Raw genomic sequence first — 11,916 nt, 5'->3', positions numbered from 1 at the left:
CAGTTCCTAGATTTTCAGATAACTGTCTTGGCCAGTTTTCTTTCATTCAAAAATATTTTCGCAAGTGTCCTAATAATGCAGAAAAATTAAATATATTTAATTTGCAGCAAACAAAAAAAAAAATCAATCCTTTCATTCATTTAACTAATATATCATAACCCATTAAAAAAAGTCTGTTTAATATAATATAATGTGAACAGAAATATGAAATATGCTGAGTATTCTAAAAAAATTGGGATGTATTGTTTTTTAAATATCTAATTTCTATATAATTCTCACCAGTGATGAACACACTTTAAATTTAAAATTGTTTCTTTTTTTTGTGGCCCATTCATAGTTAATTTTCTTTCTATTAATTTCCAGATCAGTCATTTGCCAAACCACCAGTTCATAGGGGCCAGAAAAATAATAGTGCAGACAGTTTGCTTGTATACTTTACTTGCATTTTCTCCATAATTGACAAGCCATTGAAAAAAAAAAAAAAACCAAAGTTTGTTGTTTGTAAAAAAAAATTTTTTTAATTGAAATCATGCTTCTGCTACTGTATTGTATCCAATATAAAGATGCTCTTGAGTAATTGTCATTTTGCCACAGCGACTACCTAGTGACTTTACTTTTTAATTTACTTTGGTATTTTAGGACAGCTGTATTTAAAAACAAAGCAGTTATGTACCTTGATGTATAATCTCTCCCAGGGCCAACCATTTACATGAGACTCTATATGACTTCAGCCTTCAACACTGAAAACCTGCTTTATATTGGGTGAACTTTCGCTGCATGGTACTGAATATTAAAATACCCGCAAGTCTCGATGTGATGTCCTGCTTTTTCGCAGTTATCAAGCTCTGAGTATATCTGAACTCTCTGCTAGTGCATTACTAAAACTTTTGCAACTGGAAATATCATTTTTGACAAAGTGGTTTTGTATCTCTTTTTTTTCTTTATGTACAAAAAACATTGTTATAGTGCTAAAGAGATAACTTGATAATGCAACCCAGTGGATTTGAAACGTATACATGACAAAACTTTAAAATACTCTGTGCGTTTAATGAATGTGAACTGTCTCGGTGGTTCATATATATACAAAGGCAGCTAATTTCTATTTTTTCAATGTATGATAATTCAGATGTTGCACATACATTTGACTGCAAAGTTCAGACGTTTATCCAATTTTTTGCAACAAGACATAACTATACTCACCAAATATGCAAACCTAGCTTTCAGGAACATAGATCTGCAGCTTTGTGGTTTGGTTTATCTGACCCTTTAAAACAAAAGGAAAATATGTTCCTATTACTACATGTTTTCTATGAAATATAGAAAACAAAATAATAATAAAAGAATACAAAATATTGTGGGCTTTGTAAGTGTGCTACTTATTTAAAACAAAATGTTATCAAGCTTAAATTCCATTGTCCTTACTGTATTTTTCTGTGTGGAAGCTTAAGTCTTTGTACCTTTGCATTAATATTTGTTTATTGGATTGAATAAAATGTTTAAAAGCATATTTGTTTGTATGATTTCCCTCTGTGCTCAAAAACATTAAGATAAAGTTGGATCTGAGCTTATAACAATTTTATAATTATAGACTCCATACATGTTGTAAAATTGCAAAGAATTGCAATGTGATTTTTATAGAGAATAGCTTCATAAAGAGTAAAGTAAATATTTTTGCCAACAGTAAGTGATAAATGCTTTTCAATAGCCATAGGAAACAAAAATAAAAATCTAATGTGCAATTATTAATAGACCTTTTATTAGGGAAAGTTATATATATATATATATATATATATATATATATATATATATATATAATGTTTTTTATAATTTCAATATGTTGATTGCTTAGTGCAGTGGCATCCTTTTCCACTTTTCTTTTTAATATTTTTAATTTTTTTTCTCTAGAACCTAATACATGTTAATTGTAACATGTTCATTGTGTATTATGGACATTTATCATGGTGCTTATTATATCATGTGCATATATGTAATATATTAAAAACTTCCAACATAATCGTTAATCGGGGTTTTTTTGGGGGGAATGTTTTTTTTTCCCATTCTAATCATGTCTGGGTTCTGCATCATTGTCTGGCCGAGTTGATTTGAACCTGCGTGATGGCGTCACGCGGCGTCGCGCTCTCCCATAATGCAGCGGGCCCGAGGTTTTGATCCAGTGGAGTTTATGAGATCGTTGAGAGCGCTCGACGCAATGAGGTGGAGAGACACAACTGTCGAACCTTCATCTCCCAACTGAACACACACACCATTTCTCAAGCCAACAATCACATCAGAAACATGTGGTTCCGCCACTTCTCAATCCTCCCGAGAGGTCTGTGAGTTCCTGCAGTCCATTAAGCCCTTGAATCCGGAGGATTTTTCCCCCGTCGGCCGATTCGCACCGAGCAGGCAATGACAACGGCCTCCGCAACCCCGCAGCAGATGAGAGACCGGCTGCTGCAGGCCATCGATAGCCAGAGCAATGTGAGTAACCCGCTCACTCTCCTGCCGACCAAAGCTCACTTTCCCCGACACGACACAGTTAGAGCCTTATTTCGAGCCGCCAAACGCCGTGTCGAGCGTCTGAATGTGTGGCAGAGCAGATGTGGATCTCCCTTTAGCAGTTGGCTAACTGACGGGAGACACATTTAACGTTATCCCTCGCGCTACGCTAACGGAGCAAACGGACAGGCGTGATATAACCCAGCCTTCAAACACAAGCATGCATCGAGAGTTTTTATTAAAGTGGCCATCTCAATTTAAGGTGTATGTTGCGATCAGACACCGATGACATGTTTGCGTGAAGCCTGTTGTCCGCTAGCTGCTTCATGTCAAGCTATCTGCTATTGTGCTTTGGAGCAGATTTTAAATAATTATCTGCTCGTTTATCGCTTTTTGTAAGTTTAACAGTATCGCTAATGTCGCCAGTGAACACTGTCTGTTGTTTCCTGCTTATACACCGAATATCTTGGCTAATATGAGGTCGGTATATGTGGTTAGCTGACACAGTGGCATTAGCAAAGCGCTAGCAGACGAATTCATGCTGAGAGCAGTGAGTTAGCTTGATTCTGTATCACCAGGAGAGATTAATCCTCTGTCGATGCCTTCAAACAGTCGTAGATGTGTGGTCTTGGCTGTCCTCAATGTGTGTGAACAAACCTGAGCACACAGCTGGTAGCTGATCCGGCTGCGTTGCTATGCTAACTGGGGACGCAGAGCTAACCAACTGTCTGGCTGGAAAATGTGACAGCCACATCTAATCTTGTACTAGGCTAACAATTGCTATCACAATAAATATTCCCAACTTTAAGGTTCTAGCGAGTGTCTTCACCAGAGATTTTATGGTAAGTAAAAAGTGGTCGGGTTTTAACTCTTACAAGATGTTTGATTCTGAATACATTTCATACACACATTGACGGTTTATGTGTTTTGGCGGTGGATGTCCATACAACGTTTATTGCGTTGTTACTAGTCTCTTGGGGTTAAATTGGTAGGTTAAGGTTAGGAGGGTCAGAATTCTGCCTTGGAGTAAAAGGGTTAAACCTGTTGTCTGTTGATTGAAGTGTTCATGAACAGTTTCTGCTTCCGCAGATTAAAAGTTGTTCAGATTTTTCCACACTCACTGACTGTGAATGAGAGGTGAGATGTCTACGATACACCAAATTGTTACTGAATTAAACTACAGTGTATCACATTTGTTTTAATATTCTACATCTGACACTTACAAAAGAGTGTGGAAACAATTTTGCTTGTGTGCCAAGTGTCGGTGTGTTTTTGATTTGATTTTCTTTATATCAGACATTGAGCAACTTCATGTAATTTTTTTTTTTTTTTTTTTTTTTTTTTTTTTTAGTTTAAGGCTGGAATGCACTACACTTCTTTACAAAATTGGTACAGATTTTAAGATTCTAGGTATAATACACTTGCTGACTTTGTAAATGGTTACAGAATAAAATGGTCATGGTTTTCCCCTCAGATGGCATTCCCCCAGGTCAAAATAGTGGGGGGAGATTGCTTTAACCCAGGAACTAAAAAACAACCCAAAACAGAGTAAAAGTAGCCCAATTCTGCAGGAAAAACAAGGACAGTCGATATCAGTAATTACTGCAATAAATTTCAAATCTTCAATTCTTTCAAGTCTGAAGGCAGATTTTTGTTCCTAAGTGAATGTTGTAGAAACCAGACTGTCAATTGTGGTTTTAAACTACTGTTTATGGTTTTGAATTCTTTGCACTTTTTTCAGTCATTTTTTTTTTCTTAAATAAATATCTTAATAGAAAAATTAATTTCTGCATGCTCTAAAGAGTGATATTGTTTCAAATTATGAATCAGGTTTCTGACTTTGATGACGTGTCTCTTTAGCATAGTCTGCAGTGCAGGCTGCAATATTAATATTACTTTTTTTTGTCTCTTAGAAATGCACATTTGACTGTAGCTTGAGTTAGGATGCAGATTTAGGTTCATGTTCATTATCAAAAACAGTAACATCTGTAAAAATTATAACAACCTCATTTTTATATGGTGAAATTTAATTATTCTGACTGTTTGAGTTTTATTTAAATTAACCATTCCATAGTAGCATACATTTAGATAATAACCACAGTTAAAACCACACATATAGCACCTCAACACCATGGTAAAAATGTAACTGTATGGTTTCTAGGTATTTGTATGAAAAACAGTAGTCTAAATACATTTAGTCTAAATGCACAAACACTATAGCTTAATAACAAACTGTAATTATATTCCATTACTCCATTAGTACATTTAATTAACTTCTTCTTTTATAAAATAAAACAATACGATAATAACACACAACACTATCATATTAATAATATTCTTTAAAAAATTCACTCAATTAATTCATGCGCTGTTTAGTGGACACGAACACATCTGCTCTAGTAAGCTAACAAAAAGAAACATTATAAAGAGTATTCATATTAATTCAATAAAAATAAACATTATTTAATGTAAAAAAACAAAACAAAAAAACATACTCTTTTCCACATACTGTACATTGTTGCTCCTCTATGCCCCACCTTTCCGAAACGTGTCGATTTTTCACGAAGCTCATCGGTCTGAAAAGCAAGGTGTACACTGATTGGCCAGCTATCCAGTGAGTTGTGATCGGCCGAATGCCTCAAGCGTGAGACGGAAATGTTACTTCCCTTATCATACTGTGATGCCATGTCCTGGTGCGAGGAGACAAAACCAATAAAACTCATTACAAACGAGGTATTTGTTGCATCCAGTGGGGACATAATTACTGATTATGATGGCCTCTACTGTCTTTTTACGTGTTGCGTATTGGGCCGCGTAAACATAAAACCATGTCTGCACTTCTGATTGGAGAAACGACAAACAAGAAGTGCAACTCTACACTGGTCAAAACTTATGTTTGAGTAGTCGGTGCCAAATTCTTTAAATATGAAAACGTACTTACAGGCTGTGAGTCAGAAGCGCCAGACTGTCCTTACAAAGTTGGAGTTGCCCCACTTTATAGAAACAGCCTTTGTGCACAGCCGGCATTGTAGGCTACTCTCACAGGTTTAGAAAACAGTCCTGTGTAAAATGCACTGCACACATCTGAATATTTGGGTTGAATGGTTCTGGAACAGTGTTGTAAATACAACTTAACCCGATTTCTAATTGTGTCCTCTTTTGGAAGGCCAAACACAAAGTAGTTTCGCTTTCACAACGAAACACACAGCGGCTCCACGACATGGCGGCGGAGGCAACAATACTAAAGTGAGAATCAAAGTTACGCCTTCTTTCTTTGAGTGAACACTTGGGCGGTGTTATGTAAATCTTTGTACATCGTGATGTAGACGTGGGGGCATGTTTAAACAAGGTGTTTTAGGAGGGTGTGGACAAGTCTTTTCTTTTATAAAGAATATCTCTTTGGGTTTTAGACTTTAATCTTTGCAACTTTAAGGATATTGTCTATTCACGAACAGCTTGCATCACTCTAAAGAGAAAGGAAAACTTGAAATTGCATCATATGACCCCTTTAAACTTTGAGTTGATCGGATAAATGGTCCATGTGGTTCAAATGTTTTGTTCCGCTTTTGGCGCATAAACATTTATTGAACTTTTATTTTATTTTATAGAGGAAAATTGTATCACAATAATCGTTACCACCCAGCCCTATATAGGACTTGTATTGACAGAGGAATATCCATCTGTCCACTTACATGGCAGATGCAAATGCACGTATCCGATTCATGTCAGATTTATTTCCACACATGAAAAAGGCCTGCAACCAATCTGAGAATATTGGAATACATGTGCTTTGTTTCCTGCTTATGCGTTCCTGGGTCATATCTGATCTGTTCCACATGGGAAGAAAAATCTAAATTAGGTCACCTGATCTATGCAATGTAAATAAATGCGGTCTAAACAATTGTGGTTCATTCCAAAATTCATGCAGAAACATGCACCTCATTGCTAGAAGACAAATGTTAACGTATTCTAAAATCTTCTCAAACTGAGTCTGTGCTCCTCATAAACTGATTTTTCTGTGAAATGCATCAAAATCTGGAGACTGACTGACTTTCAGCAACTAGAGTTGACTTCCTACAGCAGATTGGAGAATAATTCTAGCAAAAGTTGTTTAGTGTATTCCAGCCTTAGATTTGAACACTTCCTGCCTTTAGAATGTGTTTTCGGCATTTTTCTATACCAGGACACGTCCTGGCCAGGATTTCTATATTGCCTAAAATATTCAGGTTTTGGCTTTGGTTTCCTGTTTTCATACTTAATGAAGATAATGATCGTTTGACCAATAACATGCAGACATTGTACCTAATCGACCAGTCGTGGTGCGTGAGAAGGTGGGCTCTACAGAGAATGGTCAAAGCAATGTAAATACGGTGTACATATTAGTGTTCGACTTGAAGCAGCACTGAGCATTGGTGTATGACATCAAAGTACTGTGAGAGCGATTCAAAAGCACAAGAAGCCGTCTGCTCTCTAGAGCTCTCACAGTATTTTATCATACAAACAATTGGTCTGCGCAGCGCAAACAAAGCCAAAACTTTGATATTTTAGGCAATATAGAAATCCTGGCCAGGACGTGTCCTGGGCAAATGGCACGTGTGGTCACCCTATAGTATGTGTCATCAGGCTTATGTTAAACTCTGTCTTTCTAAACAGATCTGTAACATGGTTGCAGTTCTTGATGTTATCACCAATTTGGAGAAATATCCTATCACCAAAGAAGCACTTGAGGTTGGTAAAGATGTACACTAATCATCACTAATATATCAATCTGCCTAAGACTTGAGACATATCAAATACTATTTCCAGGTCCAGTTCAGCACTATATTTCAAGCATGAATACTATACATTTAAGCTAAGCTTTTAAAAACTCATGGCATACACTATTGTTTCTAGGCTCACAGTTTCCCAGACAACAATATTTTAATGATTCAGAAACGATACATCACTGTCTGGCTAACTGCGATTTTAGTATGGAGATAAAGTTAGGATAATGAATTTTTTTTTGGTATTAAAACAGCATACCATGAGTATATATTAGCCCTGTTTGATAGAGCATTTGGACCAGGAAATGTCACTTGATGTACCAGTTAATATCTTGACTATCATAATTCCTTCATTAACACTGCATGGTATTAATTTGACAGAAAAATACTTTTTGTGAAGACTTGATATGACTTGTAATATGCAATTTTGAGTATTTACTCTGATGTTTCCTTTTCAATGCAGGAAACCCGCTTGGGAAAGCTGATCAACGATGTGAGAAAGAAAACAAAGGATGAGGACCTTGCCAAACGTGCCAAGAAACTCCTGCGGAACTGGCAGAAGCTGATCGAGCCCGGACAAAGTGACACTCCGGTGAGAGGAGCATCAAATGTCCCGGGTTCTGCCAATGGCGGCGCTCATCCCTGCCGGACAGACACGCCTCCAGCAGTCCCCCCTTCAAGCAAGGTTGCTCCTGAACTCAAAACCAGGAATGACATCCATAACACATACTCCCCAAAGGCAGAGAAATCCAGCAGCCGAAAGCGGCGGGGGGAGCAAATGGATAGTCTGCATCTGCCAGCCAAAATTACGAAGACATCCCTTTACGAGCCAGTGTATTCCTCTTCCCCACCATCAAATGGAATTAAGGGGAGCCCCGAGCCACTCCCGGATAAAGATGATGTACCGTCTGACAGAATCCGCATGGAACACCTTGAGAATGACAGGCACAACAAAATCCCTGTCAACGCTGTGAAGCCTCATCCGAGCTCTCCGGGGCTTACCAAACTACCTAGCACTTCCTCCTTACTCAAAACATCAGTGTTACAGCAGCACGCGAGAATGGATGGAGGTGGACAGCATCAGCCCAAAAGCCCTCGGTACTCCTCGAGTCCGCGCAGCATAATGCATGAGACAATGGCCAAAAGGTCTTCGACATATGCACCAAAAGGGACTCTCTCGAGCCCGTCACAGAATTCAGCCCAAGTGGCCTCGCCTTTGCCCACACTGCAGCCTTTAACGTCGCCGGCCCAGGTGTGCATCGGCGATGGTCCGTCATCTGTGGGGCTGGAAGGCTTGATGCACTTGCACAGATCTACAGATACACTCTCCCAGGCCCCACACAGCACTGCGACATTGGAGCTGCTCTCTGGCTCCCCACTCACCACACACAGCTTGGAGGGCACGGAAACCAAGGGGGAGCGGGGAGGAGCGACCTCCAACTTGGAAGGCAAAAAGCGAAAGAAATACAGACCCAGAGACTACACAGTAAATCTTCAGGGGCAGTCCGCGGAGGACAGGACCAAACCCGTGCGGTTAAAAGAGCGTAGGTTGACATTCGATCCGGTGACCGGACAGATTAAGCCCCTCACTCCAAAAGAATCCCACCACGAGGCAGAGTGCCAAGGCCCGCCAATCGCAGAGCCTTTGGTGAGGACTGAGATGCCTCAGCAAAAGACACCTACGTCGGTTCCCAACCCCTTTCAACAGACAAACTGGAAAGAGCTGTCCAGAAATGAAATTATTCAATCGTACCTTAACCTTCAGAGCAATGTCCTCACATCCTCTGGAGCACAGACCCACGGGGCACACTTTTTCATGACTGAATATTTGAAGCGAGAGGAACACGACGTCAAAGAGACCCGAAAAATGCACGTTTTAGTACCGAGCAGCTCCCCAACAGAACTACCCGGGGTGACTCGGGACGTATCAAACGAGGACCTTCTCAGAATACATAACGAACACTGGCCGGGGGTGAACGGTTGTTATGACACCAAGGGAGCCTGGTTTGATTGGACAGAGTGTATATCGTTGGATCTTCATGACGATGAGAGTAAACTGAACATCCTGCCATATGTTTGCCTGGACTGAGAGAACAGGGCTTGGAAAAGTTTTCAATGTTCCCACTGTGAGTCGTAGGAGATCGAACCGACTCTCCTCGTCACGCTGTACTAGGTTCATCTTACAGGTGTAAAGAACGAACCAACGCCGGTTGTTCAGAGTTCAGTTTTCCACAAGAAGGAGCTGAAGTGATGTCCTGTTTGTGATGTGCTGCTACCAACAAGAATTTGCAAACAAGGGTTGTATATAATGGCTCGCAGGGATTTAACTGGGCCAGTTCTTGCACAACATGTGAATAGGAGGGTCTGAGCAAGCATCGAGCAGTACAGATATGTTTAAAAGCAAGTCGAGAACATTTTTTGGCAGTTACAAAAAGCTTTATGTGACAAAGAATAAATTATAAAAGTTTCTTATCATGTATGCATCTATTTATTTGACCATTTTTGCTTTCCTTGTTTTTTTTTTTCTAGCAGAAGGTTATCCACTAAGATGTGCAGATTTGTTTGAGGCTTTTCTGTTCGCATCACACATTTGTCCCCTTATTTGTGATGTACATGAGGCATATATAAATACATTTTTTCCCACAGCGGCTCTCACGTATGTGTGCTAATTGCAGTAGATACCGACATTCCATTCCGAACTGAACGTCATTATCTTAATGCTTAACATTTCTTTCTCGGTTTATTTAATATACATGATTTTCATATGAGAGAAAAGCAATCTATTTTTAGATGTTAAAACAATATTTTAAATCTGTTTGCCTAGATAATTGTAAAAAAAAAAAAAAATATGGTTAAATGTCAAAAAAGAGAAAGTATTCATGTGCTAGAAGAAAACACAGTGAATGGCCACAGAGGGTGCTACTTCATCTTCATGCTGTGAGGACAGGAAAGCAGGAAAATGTTAATATGCTGGAAATATACTCGTTTCCATTCCTTTAGATATCGTTTGCCTTACTGAAACCATTCAACAATGACGTTCTTATTTGAAGAGCCTTTGTGAATGTATGGCATTTAGACATTTGTTTAGGTGGTACAGAAGGAAACACCTCATGGCATCTGATATATGGTCTTTTTTTTTTTCTCAAATGGACGCATTGTGCTAAATGTGTCAATAAATATGCGCGTTATCCTGCTTGTCTGTACATAGTTCTTGCAATCCATGTAAAACCTTTCTAAGTCTTTTTTTTTTTTTGTTTGTCTTTTTTTTTGTGTGTGTGTGTGTGTGTGTGTGTGTGAACGCAATTAATTTTGGAGGAAACAAAGCATTTTGAATGGAAGACCCAATCGTTTGTTGCTGTTCACAGGCATCTACAGACCTAGATTTATAGGTTGTGGGCCTATTATTCATTCAGTGTTCTCAGTTTGACATCGATCTTGTTTTTTTTTTTTTTTTTTTTTTTTTTCATTCAATAATTTTTTTAATGCCTTGCCATTGTTTTAAAGACAAACTTCTTGTGAAGGGGGTGAAACCAATTTGCTGTCGACTTGCAAACACTGTGTGCTCTGCTACCTTCGTCCTGCCAATGTGCCTTTGATGTAAAAAGTTTGGAAAGGCTTCCACTAGCTTCACTTGGTTTCAAAAGAACAGCATATGTTTTAAAACCATGTCAGATAGTCCAGGGATATGCATTGTTTTTGAAGCAAAGGCCATCTAAGAGCTCAACACTTGGTTAGGGTATTGCAAATACAATTTGCAATTAAAAACTAGAGGAGAGACTTCTTTGATCATTTTTGATCAGTATATTTGTTCAGTGTTTAACATCACTCGTTTGTTTGAAAAAAATAAAATGATCAAAACTCTTTGCTTCATGGAACCCTTTCTTCCATCAAGGTTATTTGTCCCAAACCTACATGATTGACATGTTCATGAGAGGAATATCTGTCGTTTAATATTTCTATTCCTTTTCAGGAAAATGTCATGCTGAATGAATCAATAGTAAATAACAAAATTTGTTGTTACTTATGTAATGTACTATTCAAGTGTGATTGCAAAAGTCAATTTGCTTGTTTGATGTGTCATGGAAACCCCCTTTGACTGAAGCTAACCAAAAGTGGTTGCAGTATAAACACATACTCAACCTCAGTCTTAAAGGGATAGTTCACTGAAAATGAAAATTCTTTCGTTTACTCTCCTTCACATCATTCTAAGCCTGTATGGACCTTTAGTCACCATTTAAAAGAATAGTTCACCTAAAATGAAAAAGTACTCACCCTCAGGCCATTTAAGAAGTAGATGAGTTTGTTTCTTCATCTGAACAGGTGAACGGGTTTCTGATGAACAAAGATGAAAATGAGAAATTTAGCATTACATCACTCACAATGTGACTCCAGTGCATAAAATTAAAATCTTGTGAAGTGATACTCGGCATGTTTGTAATAGACAAATCCACCCTTTGCTTTTGGCTTAAATGTGTACTTCAATCATAATATTACTTTCTGCAGCGAAGAAGTTGACTCGTCTGAATCAGGAGAGAAATATGCACAGCTCAAGCACCGTTTACAAGCAAAAACAATTCTAAACAATCAATTGAAACTTCCATAATTAACATGATATCCTATCCTGCATTGCTTCCTCAGCATTTCAGAGAAATAT

The 11,916-nt window shown here is 38.3% G+C and overlaps 1 protein-coding gene across 1 annotated transcript; it reads left to right on the top strand.

Moving 5' to 3' along the window:
* Positions 1–2,133: 2,133 nt before the first annotated feature.
* Positions 2,134–11,123, top strand: LOC109105443 (mediator of RNA polymerase II transcription subunit 26). Its single transcript, XM_042773359.1, has 3 exons — positions 2,134–2,481; positions 7,153–7,227; positions 7,726–11,123. The coding sequence occupies exons 1-3, from the start codon at positions 2,410–2,412 to the stop codon at positions 9,349–9,351; spliced, it is 1,773 nt and encodes a 590-aa protein (XP_042629293.1). The 5' UTR covers positions 2,134–2,409; the 3' UTR covers positions 9,352–11,123.
* The last annotated feature ends 793 nt before the right edge of the window (positions 11,124–11,916 follow it).

The sequence above is a fragment of the Cyprinus carpio genome, chromosome A2 (assembly GCF_018340385.1).
Source record: "Cyprinus carpio isolate SPL01 chromosome A2, ASM1834038v1, whole genome shotgun sequence".
Taxonomy (NCBI): Eukaryota; Metazoa; Chordata; class Actinopteri; order Cypriniformes; family Cyprinidae; genus Cyprinus; species Cyprinus carpio.
Note: the sequence above shows the minus strand (reverse complement) of the source record. Positions and strands in the feature narration are given on the sequence as shown.

Excerpts from the sequence above, each read along its gene's own strand:
- LOC109105443 (XM_042773359.1), top strand. The coding sequence starts at position 2,410 with ATGACAACGGCCTCCGCAACCCCGCAGCAGATGAGAGACCGGCTGCTG. Across the intron at positions 2,482-7,152 it reads CCATCGATAGCCAGAGCAAT|ATCTGTAACATGGTTGCAGT; the intron begins GTGAGTAACCCG and ends CTTTCTAAACAG. Across the intron at positions 7,228-7,725 it reads TCACCAAAGAAGCACTTGAG|GAAACCCGCTTGGGAAAGCT; the intron begins GTTGGTAAAGAT and ends TTTTCAATGCAG.